The sequence below is a fragment of the Castanea sativa genome, chromosome 3 (genome assembly GCF_040712315.1).
Source record: "Castanea sativa cultivar Marrone di Chiusa Pesio chromosome 3, ASM4071231v1".
Lineage (NCBI taxonomy): Eukaryota > Viridiplantae > Streptophyta > Magnoliopsida > Fagales > Fagaceae > Castanea > Castanea sativa.
The window spans coordinates 37,059,714-37,084,618 of NC_134015.1; the positions used below are offsets into that span (position 1 = coordinate 37,059,714).

A 24,905-nucleotide genomic window follows, 5' to 3' on the forward strand; every position below is an offset into this window, starting at 1 on the left:
AAATTTTATTTTTTATTTCATATATATAATTTTTTATTTTGAAAATCTAATTTATAAGTGGATAAAGTAATTTGAAAATTAACAAGAAAGTTGTCCTATTTTTTAGGCAATATTTTAGTGGGAGTTAGAGTTACATTTTTACCAGACTGTCACTTAGTTTTATCTCTACTTAAACATAGGAGTATAGGGGCATTTTTGAACTAAAAAAATGAGGAATCCAAACAAAGGAAGCCCCTTAAATAATAATATAGATACTTCTACCATTTTATTTTCATTTTTTCACTTCATGTTAGTCTTTATTACGAGTTACATAAGACAATGACTCCGTCAAATCCAATGATAGGTCATGCCAAATTATATATGGTAATAATTACCTTTGTTACTTTGAACAAAGTTAAACTCTTCAAACATTTTATATATCTCTTTTTTAGGTGGGAATTTTGGAAATTTAACCGTTAAATTTCATGTTCCTTATGTTTTTAACATGTATGTCAAATTTTGTTCAAATCAAATTTTATTTACTATTCGTCTAATAAACTTATTTTTATACACAATTTTAAATCACAAAAACTTGAAATTTTAATATTTGTTTGATGACATAGCATTTGATCTTTGATTTTCTTGAAATTTTGCAAGCATGAAGGATATAATAAGAACATGCAATCGAACGATTAAATTTTCAAAATTCATACACAGTATAAAAATATATGATGAGTTTGAAAGATTTCTCTCCAAATTAATTTTGAGAGATTTGGAGAGAAATTTTGTTCTGTTACTCTCACCTCACCTTATATTGAGCAAAGCCAGTAACTCATTGATTTGTAAGCATTCTTTTAAATAGTTTATTTATTTATTTTTTATGTTAGAATATGATAATGTCACGTATGATGGCATTGATAGACTTAAGAACTAACATCCCTAACTTGTTGTAAGTAAAGATTAAGAACCACCCATGATTTACTATCCTAACAAGTTTTATTGTAAGATTAAGACCCACTCATGATTTACTACCTTAGCAAGTTATGTTGTTAGTAAGATTAAGAACCACTTATTATTTACTATTTTAACAAGTTATGAAAATATTGTGAATATGACCCATGGCGGAACTAGGATTTTAACTCTAGGGGTAAGATGAAAAGACAAAATTAAAAGTAAAATTAATTTGAAAAATATTAATTGATTTTAATAACAATATATATGTGTATATATATATAGGGCAAAACTTAGATACAATACCTTAAGTACTGTTACTAAAGTTCCCTCTTAAATATTTGACATTTGTCCATTTTCACAGCTCAGTAAAATAAAAATAACGCCGCTGTCTTTCTGTTAACTTTTCTTTTTTCTCCCTGGCAAACATTATTCCGCATAAATTTAAGAAGTAGAAAATTTTAATTTCAGCCGCTAACTCTTTAAAGAAGAAAACTAGATGGTTTAGTAGATCTCTATGACTTCTCCTAATCTCAGAAGAAGAAATCTAGATTCAGTGAAACTAAAAGCTACAATCTTTTAACATTTTTTTTCCTCCGTTTTCTAGGGAACCAAACAAAGCTTTGAACCAGATTTTGATTTGCAAATAAATCAAAGCTTGAGACAAAAGAAAATCAAATGGAAATCGTAAATTCAGAAAATTACTCAGAAGATCTTAAATTTCATCCACTCAATCTTTGAAAAAGAAAGCCAAATGGCTCCAGTAGATCTCTCTAACTTCTCCCATTAAATCACATAAGAAGAAATCTAGATACAGTGAAACTAAAAACTACAATCCTTGAACTGTTTTTCTTTTTTTCTTTGTTTTCCTGGGAACCAAACAAAGTTTTGAACCAGAGGTTGTTGCACCAGACCGTGAACGAGTGTTCTTGGAGAGGGTAAAAAAAGAAACAACAATAAGAAAGAGAGTTTAGAGAGAGAGACGTGTGGGATTTGGAGAAGTTGGAGATATTTTAATTGAAGAAAAAGACCTCTCTGTTCTCACGATCCAAAAGAAGAAGAAAAAAAATATTAAAACATAAAGAGATGGGATTTTGGTAACGCCGTTTACTGGGCTGTTAAAATGGTCAAATGTCAAATATTTAAGAAGGGAACCTTAGGAACAGTACTTAAAGTACTGTATCTAAGTTTTGTCTATATATATATATATATATAACTATAACCATATGTTTATGTAATTGTATCCACAATATATATTGCATATCATCAAAATAAAGAAATCAAGCATAATCAAATTCATAGTTAATAGCAATCAAATTAAGAGAATAATTTAAATACATAAAGTTTTAACATGTAATTTGATTCTTCAAAATAAAATGAGAAAATAAACCAATATGAAAATGTTAAAGAATATAGCAATATACTTGTAAAGTTGTATACATGTCTCACTTCCTTGAATGCTTTTATGTAGAATATAACGTTTCTTCTACTATTATTTTAAGTAGCTAAAGTTTGTTTTCTCAAATAAAAAAAAAAAAAGCTAAAGTTTGGAATTTATATAAAAATTCAGCATCTAAAACCCACAAAACATCAAATGAAAGATAAATGTTAGTGGGTACTCTAGAGTTTTTAGACTTTAAGTGCTCAAATTCAATAATGTTATAGATAGAATATTTTTCACAATAAAATTTGTGATTATTGAAGTGATTGACTATGAGTGATAAAGGTAAAGCGATAGATCCATAAGTATCAGTTGTATCCACCGTTCATAGTCAACTAGTTTAGCAATTGTGAAATTTGCTTGCGAAAAAAGTGTGTGCACAACATTACTGTAGCCAGAGCTTTAACTTCATCAACTGAGGATGGTAAAGAAATCTTTTCAAACATGGAGGTCATAACCTGTCCCAAATAATCCTGGATCACAACCCCAATGCCAGCTTTCTTTTCCTCCTTAAACATGACACCATCAAAATTAACTTTAAATATCGGGTGAGGAGGAGGAATCTAGCTCTAGATGAGACACGAGGAATAACAATTGGCAAATCATTAGGAAGGGTTCGGAGAAAGTTTGCATGAGTAAGGACTGCATTGGGTAGAACTTGAGTGATTGGAAAAGATTTCTCAAATATGCCAAGAAAATGATTAAGCATAATATCCTAAAGAGAAATGATATGTCCACAACATTTTTACAACAAATCTTAGATGGTAGGTTGTTACTGGTTATTATTGTTGGGGCAAAAAAGTCATCTTAGTGTTGGATTCAAATTTGAACCAATAACAATTAACCATTTGTGATTTGTTGTGAAAATGTTATAAAAATATTGTGAACATAGCATCTCTCTATTCTAAAATCTTCTTTTAAAAAAAGAGCATAAAATTCAAACTTTATCGAAATTGAGTCTCAAAATATCACAATAAATCACGCTAAAAAACTCAAATAAATATAAAAGATAAAAATACATCAAACTCATAAATTTAAATAAATTAACATCAAAATTTTGAATAAATCAAATTAAAAAAAAAATTAAAACAGGCTTTATAGGGTTACTCTAAAGTTCTAAATTATTATTATTTTTTATTAGATCCAAAACTTGGACCTACTCGAACTTAATTCAAAAAAAAAAAAAAAAAAAAAATTCAACCTATAAACCATAGAAAACTTACCCAAAACATTAGAATTGATAAGATTTGTTGCGGTGAATTTAATGCATATCCCTATTCCCTAGTCCCTACACCTTCTTACTTACCAAACAAGTAAAGAAAAAAAAAAAAAAAAAATCATCCAAAACCGTAAGGGTAGCAAATACTTAGCAAATAGCAATAGCATAGTCTGACTCTGACGCCACCCTTCTCTTCTTCCCGCTGCTCTCGGCTCTTTCAAACATTGCCTTTTACTGTCCATCCACGTCTCATATTTATGTATGGACCGACTATTATCAAAACCCTACCTCACACTCCTTCTCTTCACTTCACTTTTCTTCTCTCTCTCTCTCTCTCTCTCTCTCTCTCTCTCTCTCTCTCTCTCGCGCGCGCGCTTTAAACGCTAATCCTCAGCTACCAAAATCAAACAACGCCACCCCCCAAATCAAAACTCCAATTTCTGACTGTGCACTCATAATTTAGAGAGTGGAGCAGGTAGCACTGATACTTTCCTGGATTTTTTTTTTCTTTAGTTCATGATCTGAGCACAATTTCGCAATTGTGGAAAATCTTTTTTTTTTTTTGTTTTTGTTTGTGTGTGTGTCCTATTGTTTTAATTGTAATTGAGAATTAATATAAATAGCTAGCTGTTTTGTAAATCTCTATGGATTTGGAGTAGCATGTTTAGCAAATTTCTTTCTTTCTTTTTCTCTTATTAATGTCTGCGATGAAATTGAGCCTTATTTATTTTCTTTGAAGTTGAAAATTGAGCCAATGCTTATTTTGTGAAATTTCTTGCTCACTAATACCACCAAATTTGTTGTCTATTGATGTTAAAGATCTCGTTTGGCTTTTTTTTTTTTTTGTCTTCTGTTTTGGGCGGAGGCACCAGAGATGTTTTGAAATCGAAACGAAAAACATGTTAAGAGGGTCTTGTTTTTCAACATGTTTAAGTAATTGGTGTTTTCTGAATGCAGGTTGTGATAATTATTAATAGTCAATGGCTATATTAGAGGATTCCGGTGCTGGCCCCTTGTGCAGTTGCAATCAAAGTAAAGTGCTAGCCGATGATAAGAAGAATGTTGCTCGATGTATTAAAAAGATTGAACCAAAGACTCCCGTGCGAGGGAGCCCGCGATCGAAGAGCTCACAAGGGCGGGTTAGTTCAAGGCTTAAAGAGAAATCCGATGATGAAATGCCTTCCAATGGTAGTAAGAGAAAGAGGTTATCAGATGGCCTAAAAAATCAAGTTAGCAAGAATGATGCTAAAGTGCTTTTTGTGGAAGACATTGGATGTAGAAGTGATCTCAAGACGGGGCGTAACAATGGCGATGCTCGAGTCAATGACTCTGTAATGGTGAAAGAGACATTAAGGGTTTTCACTACATTTTACCTTCGCTTTGTTCAGGTGATTAAATAATGTCCGCGTGTGTGTTATTTACGTATCTATGCATTTTACTTGCAGTAGACAGGTTGCCTTTAGATGTGTTAAAAATGCTTTCTTGTCCATTAACACTTTCTATCATTAAACAAATCTCTTTAATGCTAGCTTGCTACCATGCAAATTAAATTAAGGAAAAAAGGGAAAGTTTAAAGTTGGACATGTCTTCAATAGTTTAGGATCAATAAAATTACAGAAGAAACAACACCGTTATAGGAAAGGTAGTATTAGCTTCATAAATGCCCATTATGCGATTATACAAGTAAAACAAATGATGTTGGTACTTTAACATGCCGCAGTTGTTAGTTAATGTTTTTGGTCTTTTATATTAACTTCTTTCTTACATTATTTAGAACTTAATGTTTTTATCATTTGAAGATGGATCATACCAAGTTGCCTTTTGTATCAGTAAGGCTTAATAATCCCTTCGGGCACACATAATGTAATAACTGTAGAAAATTAGTACTTTGTAGCGGATTTAGTATTATAGTGCATATATTTATGTTAAATTTTATAATAACATTCTTTGATGTGATGTGTTTTGGTATTTAAATGTTTGTCTTTTGACTACAACAACAACAACAACAACAACAACCCAGCCTTAGTCCAAATTTTTTGGGGTTGGGTATGGATCCTCAACAAATTAGTTAGGGTTGGCTTCATGTATTCTTTCTTTGTGAGATGTTTTTCTTTTGACTAATTTACAATATAAATCCTTTGACATTGAAAGGATTAAGAATCCTGTAGTGACCCAAATATCTTTTAATTTTTTTTATATAATATTTTCTCGATTTGATTAGTCTGGAGTAGAGAAGTTTCGAGTTCTTACTTTTTCTACTCTAATGATTATAGTAATTAATCTTTTCCTTAGCGTGTCTATGCATGTGGATAGATGAGTAGAGATGCAAGAAGGCTAAAGGCTATTTGGCTATATCTGCAAATTTCTAATACTTGTGTGCAGGGCTATGTTTTGGCTGCTTTAATAATTTGAGCAATAATCTCTTTTTACATAGCCTGTCTATGCTTCTGCACAGGAAGAGGAGAAGAGGTGCCTTAAGCCTAAGGATGATGTGCACTTTTCTAATGGTTCAGAAAATAATGTGAGAATCTTGAACTTCAACTTTTTTTTTTCCTTACTTTTTATTGGTTGCTTTTATTAAAGTTTTGGTCAATTTGCTTAGAAGTTATAGTTTTTTGCAATCCCTTTTGCTCTCTTTCACTTTTAATTCTTAATTTTACTTCATTTATTGGCAGTTTTGGAGAAACTCCAGAATTGATGTTGAATTTTTTCAGTCTCTTACGCTAGGCTTTAGTTCTTCTTCATTTATATACATGGTTTGAGGCCCTAAATTTCAATAGGCTAGCCATCTGTGGATGTCATCTTTATATACAATATACTTTTCATCCTGTTACATAAGGCTTTGGTTGCATTACTTTGTTTGTGTACACGGGTTGAACCTTTTTAATGTGAATAGGCTAGCCACCCTATTGATTTATCTGTTTCAATTTTATCATCATGTGAGATATACTTTGTTGTTAGCGTTTATATGATTGCCAAAATTTCTGATTGAATATATATGTATGTATGTATGTATATATATAAATTTGTAATTACACACACCCATTATTTTGCATCCCTTCTTGGATTCAAGGTTTTCTATAGTAATTGTTTTGCTTTGATTGTTCTTTATAATCTTCAAATTTCCATGCTAGTTCTTTTCAAGTGGCCAATTCATGCTTTCAAAATCAGATTGTGTCTGTGGCCGTACACTAAATTACTTAAGGATCAGTATATTTCTAGTGATTCTGTTCCAAAGACAAGAGCAGTAGATGTTGAAGTGCCTTTAAAATCAGGACTAAAACTGTATCTTGGTGATTATTGATCTTAATGGTTATTTACATTAATGCTACAAATGTTTGCAGAATGGGAATGCATATGATGATCATGCAAAGAAACTTACCAAGCGACCTGATCTGAAGGCTATTTCTGAGGCAAGTTGCTGGCTTATGTGTTACACAAAATTACTTGTACACTATATGCATTGCATAGTAGAAAGTTTTCAGCCTCAGTCCCAGTGGCTTTAATGATCAATCAAACTTGTTATTCAAGAACTGTGGTGTATCTACCAATGAAACTGGCATGCTTCTCTTAATTGGTCTTATTGCTAATGGTTTGATGCATAGTAACCATAGTTTAAAAATCAGGATAATGCTGAAGTCATGTCAGGTTATAAATATCGTTATCAGGCAGAGGAGCATTTTGAACTTGCAAATAATGATGGTATGATATGCCTAGATTCATTCTGGAGTCTTAATAGCTGTACAATTTACAAATATCTGGTGACTTGATAAATATTGTCAAAGATCACTTTGACCCAAGGCTTGGAGTTATCTTTGTTTTTTCACATACTTCCTGTTTCTTTTGGTGCATGCGCACACAGTTCTTTTCTTTTTTTCTTTTTTGTTGGTGCATGTTACAAAGACACCCAGTGGGTTTTGAAGTGATGACCTTAGCCTCCACCATTCCTATTGGTGGAGGACTCATTGGCGGGTACACATGCATTTTGATACTGGTGATGTTTGAAAATTAATGTAGAGAAGAAAAGGGTAAATTTGATTCGTGAATATTTGCATACATAAGACACAAGCATGCTCCTTACATTTTATTGTGTCTTCTAAGTTGTAACATTATTATGATTTTTTACGTATGATATTGCATAATGGTAAATATAATGCCATTAAATTTTGTTTTGCATGTGGACACACTCATATTGATCAATTTTTGCATATCTTTATTTTAATGCTAGGTTAATGTTTCATATTAGTAAATTATTGCTATAAAAATAAAATTGAAGCTGGCTAATAATTTTGATTTCTTTCCTATATGTGAACATTTATGGTAACTTTGATTTACTGCAGTGTAGAGTAACTCTGATCTATTTTGTCACTTCATTTCCTTTCTTTTGCTCTGTGAATTATGGCAGATGGTGAGGTCAAATAAAATTTTGTACTGCAAAAAAATAGGTCATCTACCAGGTTTGTGAAATCAGTTGTCTGTTGGGGTGTAGATATTTGCTATCTGGTCTTTTATGAATTACATTAATAGTTTAATGGCTTCTCGAAGCATTTTAAAACCACTTTATACTTACTTTTCATAATGCAGGTATTAAGGTTGGGCAACAATTTCTTTCACGGGCTGAAATGGTGGCTGTAGGTCTTCATGGAGACTGGTTGAATGGAATTGATTATATTGGAGAAACTTGCAAAATGGTAGTGTATCTACATTTAATTAAGAATTCTGTGGGAGTTGGTTAGTAAAGTGTGTATACAACAATAAGTTAATGGCATCCAAGTGTATGGTTTAGTGATAAAGTTTCTAAGCACATATATATAAAGTTAAATTGCATTGACTCAGAACTGTGATTTTCAGTATATTTGAAACTTTATGTAAAATTGGCGGGGATTTGGGTGCATGGGATGCTAAGGAAATACAATGTCCTACCAAGATCACGATGATAGGTGAAAAGGCCTTGGTTCCTCTTTTATTTGGTCACGTTATGAAATTTTGTTGTTTTTGAATACCAGTTATCTTTATACTGAAGGATAACTCCAAACTATCTTGTTAAAAATCGAAAATAGGTATATTAGTATATTACAAACTTTAAGGGACTAATAATCCATATTACAAAACCATGGTGTTCAGTGGCTTTCATGATTGTTTACTGATTTTTTCTCTTTAAATGTTGGTGGAATGCACTGTGAGTTTGTAGGTTTAATTATCTCTTGGATCATTGCAGGAAGAGTACAGGAAGTTTACCTTGCCTGTTGCAGTTTCAATCGTCTTGTCTGGCCAATATGAAGATGATGTTGACAATGCAGAAGTTGGGTACGCAGGTCAAGGTGGGAATGGCTTACTTGGAAATAAACGTCAAATTAAGTATCAAGTTATGTGTCGTGGTAATTTGGTTCTTAAGGTGTGTAATATGGAAATATGGTTTATACTTTTGATTTATTTATTTATTCATGTTATTTTTATTTGATTACATGGGTTTTTCCTCTTTAAGTTGGTGGAATTTGTTCTTCAGACACTTAAACAGAAAAATTTTGTGTCCTAAAGGGAAAGTAATCTTAAATAGGTTTATTCTTGTTCAGGTACTTCTAAGTACATGCATGAATTCAAAGACACTCACCTTATGAATGTTTGCATGTAGTATATTGTTTTAGTATTTGTTCACATGTCATATAAGGAATTTTGCCTCACTAAATTAGCTAGTAAAAGTTACATCGCATGCTAAGATTTTTTTTTTGATAAGTAATAAAGATAATTTCATTGATAAAAAAAAGAGAGAGTCTCCCAAGTACACAGGGAGTATACGAGGGAGAACAAATCAAAGACGAACATTACAAAAGTCAAGAAAATCCAAAATAGAAAGAAAAGGATGGCTTCTCCACACGGAGAACCAATCAAGTAAGGTTCGGAAAAAGAAAGACTTAAGGTCAGGCATGGAACTCTCGATGTCTTCAAAACATCTACTATTTCTCTCCTTCCAAATACACCACAACAAGCAATGAGGAACGGCCTTCCAGATATCTCCATTACGATGGCGACCAAAACGACCTTGCCAGCAAGCCAAAAGCCCAACAACAGACCTTGGCATAACCCAGCAAACTCCGAATAAACCGAAGACCATATCCCACAACTCCATGGCAACCGGGCAATGAAGGAAAAGATGGTCAACACTTTCACAATTGCACTTGCACATATAACACCAATCCAGAATGCAAACTTTTCTTTTTCTTAAGTTGTCAACAGTCAGACATTTCCCCAAAGCTGCGGTCCAAACAAGGAATTTCTTTTTCTTAAGATATAACATTAACTATTTCAAAAAATGTTCTTGAAATTTCTTTTTTAACTAATATGGTTGTTTTAGGTTTTAACTTTCTGAATGTATCTAGAATGAGTGGAGTATTGAAATATCTTTAAAAAAAATATTAAGATAGGGCGACTTGTTATCTTCTTTGTTATCTTGAGGAGGATTTTGAACAGAACTGAGGAGGGAAGATTTATTCAGGGGTGTCAGGGTGGGCTTTAGTGCTGTTGTTGGTTTGTGTGTTTGTCATTTATTGTTTGCTTATGATACAAACTTATTCTGTGATTCTAATCCCAAGCAAATTCTTTATACTCAAAAATGGTGTTGACTTGTTTTGAAACTGACAGGCCTTAAGGTTAACCTAGGTAAGAGTGAGATGCTTCCTGTTGGTGAGGTTCAAAATATGTTAGTACTTGCAGATATCTCTGCTATAAGATTGGGTATTTGTTGATGACTTACCTTGGTATGCCTTTGGGGGCTTCCTTCAAGGAAAGTCGGTTTGGAATCCTATTATAGAGAAAGAGAAGATGGAGCACACATTATCAGGTTGGAAGAAACTCTATTTGTCACAAGGAGCAAGTTTAATGTTAATGAAGAGTACACTATTGAGGCTACCTACTTATTATCTCTCACTGTTCACCATTTTTGTAAGTGTGGCAAACAAAATTGAGTAATTGTAGAGAAATTTTCTTTTCTTGGGGGTGGAGCATCATTTAGTGGGGTGAGTTGTAGTGTGCTTTCCTGTTGCTAATGGCAGATTGGGAATTAGGAAGTTAGTAACCCTTTAAGCAGGCACTTCTAGGTAAATTGTTATGGTGCTTTGGAATTGAGGATATGCCGTTGTGGAGACTTGTAGTAGTTATGAAATATGGAGAGGAGTGGGGAGATTGGTGTGCAAAAAATGTTTATGGAACTCATGGTTGTGGCTTATGGAAAGGTATTAACGTGGGGAGGGAAGGGTTCCTACATTATATCCCCTTTGAGGTAGGTGAGGGTAGCCGAGTTCAGTTTTGGCAAGATAGATGGTGTGGTGACCAACCGTTAAGTATGGCCGTTCCTGACTTGTATGATTTTTCATTAGCTTGTGGTGCTTTAGCTGAATCCTTTTTGGGAGGACAAAGTGATGGGGAACCAAGGAATTGGGATGCAAGTTTTTTGAGATTTTAATGAGTAATGTCCTTCTTCAATCTTCTTACTCTAATATCCCTTATTGGGAGGGTAGAGATTGAGTCTGAAAGGAAACAGGGATTATGATGTTCGCTCATTTTATGATGCCTTAAGTGGCCCTTGTGCTATGATTCTCCCTTGAAAGAGTATTTGGTGTGTTAAGGCTCCAAGCAGTCTTTGGATATTGGAACTTGGTTTTGTTATGTTTGATGTGGACTTTGTGGCAGGAACATAATCGTTGTACATGTAGAATTTTCAGGGATACAATTGATAGAGCTGTTTGTTAGATTGTTTTTTGATTGGTCTCGACTGTGGGGGTTTAACAATAGTGACTCCATTCTAGAGTTTTTAGAGCCATTATCTTTCCGTACATAACCTTTTATAATTCTTTAGACTTCTTTGTATCCACTTTCTCGTACACGAAGTAGTCTTGTTCAATAAAATACTTATTCTACCTATCAAAAAATTAAAAAATTGTGATTGATTTGAACTTTTCCAAAAGTTCATGAAAGGAGAGAGCCTTAATTTTCTTTTGAATACCTCAAGATACCTTAGTAACCCTAGAAGTTTCTATTTGTGCTTTTAGGATTTTTTTTTTTGGGGTCAAGAATGCCTTTTTCTTATCTTTCCTACTAAATAGAACTTATTTAAAATTTTAAGTTCCTAACAAAAAAGTTGTATAGAGGTTTCCTGATGTAGGATCTTTAGAAATTCGGCACTAAAATAGAATTTTTTATAAGATTTTGATGGGTTATTGAATAGGTTTTAATGTCTAAGGGCTTAGGTAAGCTTAAATAATATAAAAGATTGGATTTGAATGAATTTGATGGGCGTTGTTGCCAAAACAGCGACTAGAATGAAAAACTATGAAAAATAAATCCTAGGCAATCACACATAGGAAGGAGAAGGCGATCATACTACCCTCAAACTTATAATAAGCTGCTGGAATTTTGTTGAATTCATTTATGTGAATGTTATTTACTACAATTTATTAACTAAACAAATCCATTATTTAGGCTATTGCGAAACCTTTTCCTAGTAAGACGTACTCCTAATTACAAATAAAAATAATTAAGAACTAATTTTTGTTCTCTTTTTTTTGTGGGCGGGGGTGCTGGGGTGGGGGACGAAAGAACGTGTCCTAAATGCCTAATTTTTATCATCACTAATACGCATCTAATAATGATGTGCAGTTCTGATATATGTCTAATTGGTGTTGAGGTATTAAGCGACCATAGTTTAGTTGAAATCACACTTTTCCTTCAGTATAGTATTTTACTTAACTACCTATTTGGAAAGCCATGAATTGGCCAATATGAGTTGAATTTTAAATCATTTTGGCAATTTCATATGTTTGGAATCAAATAAATCGAATTTTAATTCAAGTTATGTTTGAAACCTCAACTTGCCTACATGAATTGCATGAATTAAAATTAATGTGAATTTGTGAACCAAGGATCACATCACAAAAATTATTGGTTTATAAATATACCCAAATGGCCAAACCAAATATTTAGGTTTTAGCAGCGGGAATCTAGATTTGCCAATAACCCTAAAAGCGCTTTTTAATATTGTTACATTTAATGCTAACATGCTATGGAATAGTTCAACTTGAACTAAGTCAAATGTTATTAGAATGATATGAGTTGTGATCAATATGTAATTAGGTATTGTGGCTGTCAAATCCACATTTATTTAGTTATAATATGTTTATTTTGTGCGCAGATATGGGTAAGGTAACAAATCTTTCATCAAATCAAGCTTATAGTATGTGATTGTTATCTTTTGCAGAACAATATGGTTCAAGATTTACCTATTAGAGTGATTCGTGGACATAAATGTGCTGGCAGTTATACTCACAAAATTTACACATATGATGGCTTATACAAGGTAGAACATACTTATGAATTTAATGTTTTTTTGTTATCAAAGAATTATATAAGTATTTTGAAATCCATGAAATTGATATATGTGAATTGAGAATTTTCATAAACTGTATGTTCGTTTTTTGGATTTATGCCATGTTATTTTCTTCAATATTTTGTCCTTATATTTTGTTCCTCCAATTAAATTTCTATCAAGCTTCATGTTTGACAATAGCATTTTCCCACCAATATATATATGTGCATGTAGTGGACGTGGAGATTTCAGACATTATATATATACATGCTTCAAATGGTTTTTATTGTTTGGAATCTGTGGGGATATATTTTGTTTCTCCTGATCAATTGGAATTTGGCAAATTTACAGGTTTGATAATATTTTGTGATGGAGTTAATGGTTTGTTTGCTACCTTTTTTTTTTTGGGGGGGGGGGGTGGGTGTTCTACAAATTAACAATCATATTGCAGCATTTTTGTACATAATCTTTTTTTTTTTGTTTGTAATTATTTGACTACTTAATGTCCTTTGTTCATGAAGTAGTTTTTCTTCTTAAAATTTTCTTATTTATCGATATATATTATTTGAGACCAATTTGTAAAATAAAAGGCATTCATAAAAACTTAAGTGATATTTTAACATAAGAAATGCACAAAAAGGTGACATATTCATTCTAATGTGTTTATCTACTAGAATTTTTTACATGAAAAGTGCCCCTTTCAATTTTTTCGAAGTTGAAATTCCACTTGTGAATGAAAAGATTTTTTATAATTAGATAAATACCAAGTCCAACTTAACTAAATTTCTGTTATTTGATTAATGCAGACTCATAAAAAGACTATGAACATGTATTACTTGAAAGTTGAAACTTTTGAATTTGACTAGAAAACAATATCAGACTCTAATTATGTAAATATCTTCACACTTTATTGTTTATGCACAAATTTTAATTAGAAATCCTATTGGCATATTTGATAACTTTTGAAAGGTAACAATAAACTCCCTCTTTTTCCCCTTAAGTTAAAACTATCTTTCTTTATTTTTCCTCCTCCCAATATACACGTATGTTTTTTCTTTTATAACCTTTTAAACCATAATAGACATGGATAAAATATGTTTCTTTCCTTTCTTTTAATGAAATAAATAATTATGTTAAAAAAAAAAAACTCTTCTTTCTTTATTTTTCCCTCATATATATTTTTTTTTCCTTTTTATAACGTTTAAACCATAATAGACATAATAAAGTATGTTTCTTTCCATTTTTTTTAAACTGAAATTTGACATATAGCATAAATAATATTTTATTAATTTTAACAAGAACGAATTCTCACCAAAAAAAAAAAGAAAAAAAAAAGATTCAAGTATATTATTAGTGTTTTTTTTTTTTTGGGTGCAGTGACGAGGGTTAATTGCCCCCCCCTGGCTCTGCCTATGCAGTGCCTGACTTACTGTTGACTACACTGATATTGCCATATGCAAGATCAATCCTTCATGAATAACTGAAAATTTGATAATATTTTTGTTATGACAATCACATTGGCGCCCTATTACTCATGGCTACTTATTGGACAAACCTTATAGTAGATAAATTATAGAATAAGAATATAGTTTTGAAGATATATTATAATGCATTTTTCTGAATGGATAAATTAGGACACATGCATGATAAACAAAACTTGCTGATATTGTATTTTGACAAATCTATTTTTAGCTCTTAATGAAAATATCAAGACTTTATCAATCTTGATAGCTATGAAGCACAGGTGCGTTTCGGGATTCGGGTGCGGGTGTGAGAGCGGGTGCGGGACTCGGCAATTTTATAATTAGTAGGGTGCGGGTGCGGCGATTAAAAAATTATTAAAAATATTTATATTTTTAATATATTGCTAAGCATACTTTTTTACATTATATAAACATATACCAAATTTAAGAGCAATAGTAAATAATAACTAGAATACAACTCCATTATATAAACATTCCATGATGTTCGAAAATTATAATACAACATGTGAATGCAGAGAGTGGGTGAGAGCCTAGCTGAAGAGTGAAGGCAGAGAGTGGGAGAGAGGCGCAAGAAATATGAAGAGGGAGAGGGCTGACTGCTGAACGGTGCCTTTGCACTTTTTTTTTTGGCCAAGCTAAACGGTGCATTTTGCACCTTTTGTTTTTTTTTTTTTTTGAATTTCGGCCGTACCGGCCGATTCGAGGCGGTATCGGTATCGGCCCGAATCGGCGCCGTGTCGGCGCGAATCGGCGCGTATCACGCTGAAAATTTTTTTTTTTAAAGGCGGACGCGGCATCGCCTGCGCGTCCCTGCGTCACGCCGCGTCGGACGCGGGTGCGGCGGCCCAAACGCCACACCCGTGCTTTCTAGCTTGATAGCACAATGCTTCTCTCTTTCTGTGTGTGCACATGGGTCAGTGTATATACGAAATAGTAAAACCATATCTTTTTCAAAATCAATGTATTACATGTACTATGTTGTTGTGGTATCTTTTTTTCATATCCATATCTGCACTTGTTTCCGTATTAGGTACTGTTGAACCTGAGGGCTCATTTCATTATGATCTTAGATTCTGAACATAACATTTGATTTTGTAATTTATCAAAAAAATTTCTTTCAGTATTTCTTCTGTTGAAAACATCATTTTTGGTTTTCTACATTCATCTTCTTTTAGCTGGTGCTCTATTGGAGTAATTAAGGATTTATATGAGTGGGTTGGAAAATTAAAAACTTTTAAGGCTTTCTTCTGATTCAAGTGCTTTTGTTTAATTGGAATCCTGATCTGTCATTTTTTTCCTTTTCCTAAAATTATGCTGTGACTATGTTTCTTAAATTCTTCTTTATTCTTGTAGTCTTAAATATCATTAAGGATCTTATAACAATTTTTAATTTTTTTAATTTTTAAAGGAATAATAGGTCATGTGATTATATTTTGTTTTAAAAATATTTCATTTGATAATTATATCCTTGTGAAGTTCTTAGGTTGACCACAAGTCTAATATGTGTTCCGTCTCTTTTTCACTATCTGGCAGGTTGATCATTGTTGGAATGAGAGAAGTGCTTTTGGATTTAATGTTTTTAAGTATCGTTTACGGCAAATTGAAGGACAGCCCAAATTGGTCACAAATCAGGCAAACAATCCTTCCTCTCTTTTTTTTTTTTTTCCTAGGAATTTTTTGTGTAGCACTCACAACCTATGTTGGAAATTGGCTTGAATGATACAAGATATATTTGTAAGCACTTTGATATATTGCTATGGGATTGCTCTCCTTTCCATGTCTTAGAAATTTTTAGATTTGTTAAATTCTAGATTGTAATGTTTTAAGAGGAGCTTGATACACTTCCTGTTATTTGAATTTTCTCCTTATATTAATTATTAATAATGATTTCTTTATTTATCCAAAAAAAAGAGAATGTAATTGGGAGGAAACTTGATAACTTGTCTTATCCAAAAAAAAAAAAAAAAAAATTATTTGCAAACTATTGAGTGCAATGGCCTGTCTTACAAGTAATCTAATGTATTTTCAGTATGCATTGTTTTCTTGTTTCTGTAATGGATTTTATACATGTATGGATTTACCTAGTTTTCCTGTAGATTTTGTTGAACTCTTGTTGTATCCATATCTTGATTCCAAATAATTATTTCTGTTAGCATGTGCCAAGTGATGCGGTAAGCGCAAGGTTATATTTTTCAAGTCTATAATATTTTACTATAGCTATTAGTATATAATTTGGTTTATTATTATTTATTTAAATTGCTAGAGTCAAGGTTATTTTTGTAATTCAATATTTGGGATTCCCATTGTCATTTAGAATTAAATTTCCCAAGTCAATCAAAAGTAGAATTAGGTTTTCCTATGTCAATTAGAATTAGGGTTAGTAGTCTATATAAGCAAGTATTGTGCTTCTATTGAGATGGATTATTTTGATGATGGATGAAATTCCTCTTGAAATTGTCTCAACGGTGTGGTGTTGACTCTAACCAACCATAGGTTGCTGACTCCTAGATGTTTTCTCTTGCTTGGTGCTAACTCCAAGATGACCTATCTTTTTTTTTTCTTGTTCTTCAATTTTCATGTTGTATTGTTTTGGTTTTGTCCCAAGTCATCATGTCTCATCTTAGCTGGTGCAACATAGAGTTATTCTCTGGTACTTGATTGACATAGCTTTTGTACTTTTCTTTTTTGACTCTTGGGTGCTTTCCAGTTGTAGCTTGCATTTTTCTTTTGGATGGTTTCTAGGCTGAATATAAGTCATATTTTTATACATGATTTTGCTTTTCTGGTCTTTGCACTGATTACACAGACATCTTTCTTGCTCATAGTACTATTCTTACATTAAGTTTAATTTCTTAAGTCAGGTAGATTTTGCTCGGCAGCTAGTCTCTAAAGGTCGTTCTGAATTAAATGGGTATGAATTCTGTAAGCTGCCACATTAATGAACAAATACTTCTGTCTACTAGAGTTATGCCCTTTTGTTATTCGATAGGAAAGACAAAGGAAATAAACACTAATGAAAATATTTTTGTATTTCATAAGCATAATTTGTGTCAGTTATTTTTCTAGATTGGTGTGTAAGGATATCTCTGGCGGTCAAGAAAATATATGTATTCCTGCTACAAATGTATGCGATGTTCCACCTGTTGTACCTTCAGGTAATTGTTTAGTATCAATTTATATTTAATTACAATGGAGAATTTGATGAAGAAAAATGCAAATTAAGTGCAATTATATGTTTCTTCATAAACTTCACTCCGCTATAATGTCATTATTTGCAGTTTTTGTTCCTTGAATGGCAAATGACAATACAATTTATTCTTATCCTTAAGGTTTCCCTTCTTTTATTGAAATGTGTTTGATTTCTTCTTCTTCTTCTTCTTCTTCTTCTTATTTTTAATTTTTTTGGGTTGACTTTGCTGGTAGAGAGGGCTGGTTCAATATATTCTGAGGCCAAAGGCAATAAAGTTTCATAGCTTTTTTTAATATTTAAATAAGTATTATTATTATATATATATATATATTTTTGAGGGTTTATAAACCATTCTTGTTTTTTGAGATGCAAACATTCTAATTAAGTTTTTGTATTAAGGTATTATTAACATACCTTTTACACCTCATCAAAAAAAAAAAAACCCCCTTTTAAAAGTTAGGAAAATTGATTGTCAATCATTATTCGGTACACTTATAGCAAATATTTTGGTAAAACATTTTAGGGTTTCAATTGGGTTGGATTTGTATTGGCTTAATATTTTGGGGCTCTTCTTGATGGGTGGGGGAAGGAATGCAAAACCTGCCTATATTTTTTTTTTTTTAAAAAAAAAAAATCAACTTTCATTCTACAATTTTGGGGGCCACCTTTTTAAATTTTTGGGACAAGCAGGGCCTTAGGCCTAGAGCCGGCCTTGCTGGTAGATTATTCGTAGTATATTTATTAAGGATGCCAGTACTGCTGACACAGTTTTGGAATTGTAGGTTTTAAATATATCAAGTCTAATCGAGTTGCAAAAAATGTAATTATCCCCCCAAATGCTCCTGGATGCAATTGCAAAGGAAAATGTACTAATGCTGAGAAGTGTTCTTGTGCTCGACTAAATGGCAATGACTTCCCGTATGTGCACCATGATGGTGGCAGGTGAGGTTTGAATTTTTTGTTTGATGATGTTAGAGTTATTTTGTGCTATCTTTATATTAGCTTATTATTTTATATTAGAGTAAGGGTGTTCTTGTAATCATGTCATGTCATGTCACTTCAATATAAATATATGATACTGTGAGGTACTAATCAATTTTAGCCTCAAACCTATTTTCTTATACCCTTTTTCTGCTCACTCTTGTCTCCCTCCTTTGCATCTAACCGTAATCTTCCACATTTTACAACTCAACTGATGACATTTACATAATTTTAATCATGGAAAATATTAGTTTAAATGAGAGAATGGATCAAAGGGACTTGTCAAAAAAAAAAACAAAGAGAATGGCTCAAAGGGATGTGGATGATGGTTGGTCAACAGAAATTGATTGTGTAGTAACACGGTACTATACATGTATTATACAGTATATTACACGAATGCATGTATTTTTTTTTAAACTCTTGTTTACCATATGAAACAAAGATACTTTAGATAATATACATTTAAAAAAAATTAATTGTTTATTTTTTTTTAAGTGTTCTTGTATTATACTTGTACAAAAATGCTCCAATTTTCCTAAATATCAACATTATAATTGTTTATTGTGTTAAGGTGTGTTATTATATACGACAATATAACCATCAAAATTTAGTCAACAGTTTTCATATTTTTTATTTATCTGTTAAGATTTTATTTTTATTTATATTTATAATTTGGATGATTAGATCTTAATGTGTGCGTGTGTGTGTATAATTTGTAGATATGTATGTATGTATATTAAATTATAAGTAAACAATAATAAATTTATTTTAAATTATAACACTATGAGAACATAAATTTTTTGTTTATTATATTGCTTGAAAACATGTCCAAAATTTCAAAAAAAATATGAAATACTTAATTAGTTGGTTTTTGATTATATTTTATGAAATTATCCTCAGCTAACATAAGTTTGTTACTAAATTGGAATATCATAAAAAAATTATTTAACATGTTTGACATTATTTTAGTCCCATAATTTTCATGTAAATCTATGTTATACCCACACGTTTATCTATTAATGCTTTCTTCTTCTTCTTCTTCTTCTTCTTTTTTTTTTTTTTTTTTTTCATTTCCTTTTTTTAATGCTGATTTTGTGAAACGTTTTTTAAAAATTCAAGCAAATGAAAATGCGTACATTTTCTATACTACATATATTTTATCATGTATATTAATAGCTATGCTTTGTCATTTATGTTAAATGTTACCCATGAAGCTTAATGTTATGCAGATTTATGTCTTTATGTTTTTATTTAGCTTGCTTTTGCAGCTAGTTGGAAAATACCCTGGAAGTTAGCATGTTTGAAATTTTAAAGATTTGTGTTTTCTGGTTTCTATTATGTTTACTTGTATTTTCTTGTCTTTTAAAGCTTGGTATCATGTTTCCAAGGTATCTTTTTGAGAATTATTGGTCTTTATTCTGTGTGTGTGTGTTTTCCTTGAAAGATTTGTAATTTTTGTTTGTTCTTTCCTTTTTCCCAGATTAGTTGAACCAAGGGACGTTGTGTTTGAATGTGGTCCAAGATGTGGCTGTGGACCGAGTTGCCTAAATCGCACATCTCAGCAGGGACTGAAGTACCAACTTGAGGTCATATAATTAAAATCAAATAGTAATGTATTTTTTTCTGGTATATTGCTTATGTAACAGATGATAAATCATTTTTCTTTGAACAGGTCTATCGTACCAAGGATAAAGGCTGGGCTGTGAGGTCTGGAGACTTAATTCCTTCTGGTGCACCAGTTTGTGAATACATTGGAATTCTCAGGAAGAGTGATGAATTAGACAATGTGTCAGGGAATGACTATATATTTGACATTGATTGCTGGCAAACAATGAATGGGATGGGAGGGAGAGAGGTACGGATATAAAAATGCATGAATTCAAATTTGAGGCTGTGTGTCATCTGTACTGTTTTGTTAAGGTGCATTAAACTGCTTAAATATAAGTATGCTACTTGCAAATTTTAATTCCCCCTGTTGCAGCAGCTTTATATTGCTTTGTTGTCTAGTAGGTAATAGACAAACTTTTGTTAAATTGTTTTTAATCTTTATACTTATAAGGGAAATAGTATTAGGTTGCTCTATAATCAAATAGAATGACAACAATTATTCTGTCTGTCTCTCTACTATTTCCCTTATATTTTCTTTCTTTAGCAAAAAAAAAAAAAAAGGAATAAATTGTTGCCAATTCTATGCGATTATTAGCAATCTTATAACCATGTAAGATCACTCTTATTTTTTTTGCAGAGGCGATTGCGTGATGTATCTATACCTTCAAGCAATCATGCTAAGGAAAGAAATGACCATATATCAGAAAATGGGCCTGAGTTTTGTATAGATGCAGGATTATATGGTAATGTTGCCAGATTTATTAATCATAGTTGTGAGCCTAACCTCTTTGTTCAGTGTGTTTTGAGTTCCCACCATGATGTGAGACTTGCGCGAGTGGTGTTATTTGCTGCAGATAACATACTTCCTATGCAGGTAAAGCTTTGTTGAGCTTCATTTATACTTCCCCCTACCCCCATTCTTTTTTATTCCTCCAAAGCATAATGGAAGTGTGAATTCAGATAATTCCTGCTTTGATTTGCATGGACATTGAGGTTTGTCTTCAGTGTTTTCTTTCAGTAGTTTGAATGAAGCCCTTAAAATTTGATAAGGGATTGCAAATTGTATTAGAATCTGCAGAAGAACACTGTAGCTATGGTGTTAACCAATATATATGAATACAATTACTGAAAGGTCAATCGCACTAATAAGGTCTGTGATAATATCATAACTATAAACCTTTCATCTATGAGGGTTGCAACTTTTTTTCTTATGTTATCCTCATGCAATATCTACTTTGGAGAGGATTTATTTGCGTTTCTCTTGTATGCACTTGGATTCATGTTTTGTTAATAATACTCTTTTTATTCATAAAAAAGAATATACTTTGGAGAGGATTGATGAAGAGGCTTGCAAACACATGTAAAAGAAAAATGGGGGTCTCCTTTTTGTTTGGCCAGTGATATTGTCCTTACTCGTAACAAACACTATTTTTATATACCATCAGTCAATAATCAATACGTCCACCTCCAGAATTAAGTATAACCTTTCTATAACTAATTCAGTAAAATATTATAGAAATATTAACAAAGTGTACTAATGAGGTAATGAATGATGAAATGTGTCAGTAGCAAGTTACCCATTCTGCTGGCATTACTCTTGTTCACCATCAAGTTATTTTGTCTGTTGTGCTAGATGTGGGTAATGGAAGTTTTGTTTTGGCTAGTATTCTTACTACACTGGTTTGTTTGTCCAGCTAATAATCTTTAGATATTACATATCTGGGACTGGATTTTGAACCCAACCCTTAGGTTGAACTTTTTCTTAAAAATGTTTAGCTTTTAATAATCAGCTTCTTCTGTGGAATAATAACAGTGTTTAATGTGACAAGCAGGAGCTCACTTATGACTATGGATATGAACTTGATAGCGTTACTGGTCCTGACGGAAAAATAAAGGAGCTGCCATGCTACTGTGGTACAGCTGACTGTCGGAAGCGTTTGTACTAGGCGGTTGAAGCTTCTGCATTGGATTCTTTCTTTTACTGGTACCCCACCCTTCTGTAAGTAGTATCTGCAATTCAGGATGTAAATTTCCTTACAATTTTTTTTACTTCTATGTTATTTTATTTATTTTTGTGTTGGGAGTGTGCTGGCTGAAATTCATTTGTCTGATACGGGTCTCTTCTTTCATCTGAAAATTAAATAGTAGAATTGTATTGGTATTTTATTTTCTCACTTACATTACAGTTATTTGATGCCCTTAGGGTAATTTAGTGGTTGTGAATGACATTGTAATTCTAGAAGAAAATTTGTATCATTCTATTCATTTTGGTTTTGATAGTGGCAGAATTATTGGTAATTATTTCTTTACTACTACCATATTATTTTGGATTTACTATGATTTTGAATAAGTAGGCTGCCTGGAGAAGTTATTGTATAGAGTAAGTCTAGACTTACACCCAAGTACACATCAAAATCCACAACATGCTTGAGTGACACTTTGTGATTGGTGCACCTAAATGGTATTTTTTTTTCCCCAGTAATTACCTGTGGTAGTCCCATGTATTAGTGCTGAAATCCAATCACAATTCCCTAGCAAGTTGTGACATTGTGAAATTGTTTGTTTCCGATATTGAGTATTATTTTTCTTTGTGGAACAGGAAAATCCTACCAAAGATTTCTGTATATGATACCGGGCTCCTTAGTGTGGCATTTTTTGGCTGAATAATGCTACCTTATTAAAGGAGACAAACAGTCACAAAAGGACCCTCCCATCTCCTTTTCTGTGGCCATGGAATACGGAGGAGGGCACCAAGAAAATGGGGATACTTCCATAAATAAATTAAAAAAAAAAAAAATTAGGCTTCCCCCTAATGTTAGCATTTTAAATTTTAATTGGCTGATATCTGTGACAGTGTATTTAGATTAAAAGATGCAAATTCCTTGTTGAAAAAAGAAAAAAGAAAAAAAAAGTCCCGTGATTATTTTGAAAATTTCCACCTTGAAGAAGCCTGCTCAAGCAAGCTCTGTAGAGGGATAAAGATTTAGGGCACGTTTGGTAACTAAGGCTGTGCTTGGCAACATGTAAAATAATTTCCGAGTGTAAAATATTTTTAGTTGAAAACATTTTACGGAAAGAAAAACATTTTCATCTGTTTGGTTGTGTTTTAGGAAATTCGTCGGAAAAGTATTTTCGGTGTTTGGTTCTCCAATGTAAAACATTTTCCAGAGAACAAATCAATTGCAACCCAAGAACAAATCATTGTTATTACCTCAACCAAATCATGAAAACAACTAAAAAAACACTACACTATATATATGGGAACAACCCCATAAAAACCCAAATCTCAAGATCTCAATTAAAGGATGTGGGTCTTGAGGGAAAAGAAATGAGCAAGATGGGTTGGTTGTGGAAAAGGGGTGGGTTGGGGGAGGAAGAGGGATGGGTTGGTGGAGGTGGAGGAAAATGGATGGGTTAGTGGAGGTGGGTCGGGGACGAAGAGGGATGGGTCGGTGGAGGAAGAGAGAAGTGCTCAAACTACCTTCACCGGCGACGGGGCTTGCAGGCACGACGGTGGGGCTGTGGATTGGTGGTTGTTTCTAGGCTTCACCGATGGTGCTTCTCTCCTTCCTTTGGCTCGGCCATGGCGTGAATAATGAGAGTGTGAGTGAGGAAAGGATTTTTGTGAGGAGTGGAAATGCTTTGAAGGTAATTTCAAAGTGTAAAACATTTTACACTTTAAGGGGGGTATTTTACGATCAACTGAATGCATCTTCAGTTTGATCGTAATTTCCTGAGATGCCAAACACCATTAATGGTGTAAAACATTTTCCAAAGATCAATTACTGCTGAATCAAACACAGCCTAAATGAGGATTACAACATGAATTGTAATCTTTATTGCTAGGAATAAAATGTGTTGTAATAGAATAACTAAACTTATTCATAAGTTTGGTTGTGAGTTGTAACATTAGAATAAAATTTGAGATTTATTTTAGGAAATATTTTACTCATACAATTATATTTCCTTAAAAATAATATTTTTAAAATTTGAGAGAGAGAGAGAGATGAGTTATTTTTTATGATTTTTATTTTTATAATTGTTACGTGTATAGGGAAATTTTGCTTATTTGAAAATATATTAATTTTAGAAATTATTGCACTACTAAAAAATAACTATTATAACCCTTTTAAAGAGAAATAATTATTTCTCATATTAGAAATGACTATTTCTTGTAATAAAAATGTTACCAAACTAAAGAGTAATTAAACCATAGGAATAACTATGACATTACTATATAATAAAAAAAATTGACATAATAGTACCTATTATAGTCTACCAAACATGTCCTTACTGTTTACTCTATCTTGCTTGAAACCTTGCCAAGGGATTGCTCAAGCATTGAGACTTGCTCGAAAAGCTCATTAAAGTCTACTGTAAATTCATATTACCTTGTGGCAAGTGCATTCTAAAAATATGTGAAGCAAAATCTTCTTTTTTGCTAAGCTGTGAAGCAAAATCCTAGTCCGCAATAACCTCAAAAACCTTTTGTTGATTCCATATCCATGGATTATCTTGCATTAAGTGTGCGTTTGAGTCTTGATTATAAGATGCTATAATCTGGTTTTTGTTTTGCGGGTCTCATATGTGTCTCTCCATCAATTTTGTGGGTTTCACTCTCATGTTTTTGGTCAAAAAGTCAAGTCCAATTATGGTTTTTGCTCAAAATAGTGAAATACTAACTCTTTTTTACT

General features: G+C 32.3%; 1 protein-coding gene across 1 annotated transcript; it reads left to right on the top strand.

Annotated features, from left to right (window-relative positions):
• Positions 1-3,722: 3,722 nt before the first annotated feature.
• On the top strand, positions 3,723-23,143 carry LOC142627133 (histone-lysine N-methyltransferase, H3 lysine-9 specific SUVH4-like). The gene is made up of 17 exons (XM_075800934.1): positions 3,723-4,065; positions 4,548-4,978; positions 6,046-6,111; positions 6,935-7,003; positions 7,996-8,047; positions 8,175-8,281; positions 8,809-8,985; positions 12,841-12,939; positions 15,966-16,064; positions 17,294-17,343; positions 17,499-17,587; positions 18,405-18,564; positions 20,084-20,189; positions 20,276-20,458; positions 20,849-21,085; positions 22,044-22,210; positions 22,811-23,143. Exons 2-16 carry the CDS (start codon positions 4,571-4,573, stop codon positions 22,155-22,157), a joined length of 2,016 nt encoding a protein of 671 aa, XP_075657049.1. The 5' UTR covers positions 3,723-4,065; positions 4,548-4,570; the 3' UTR covers positions 22,158-22,210; positions 22,811-23,143.
• The last annotated feature ends 1,762 nt before the right edge of the window (positions 23,144-24,905 follow it).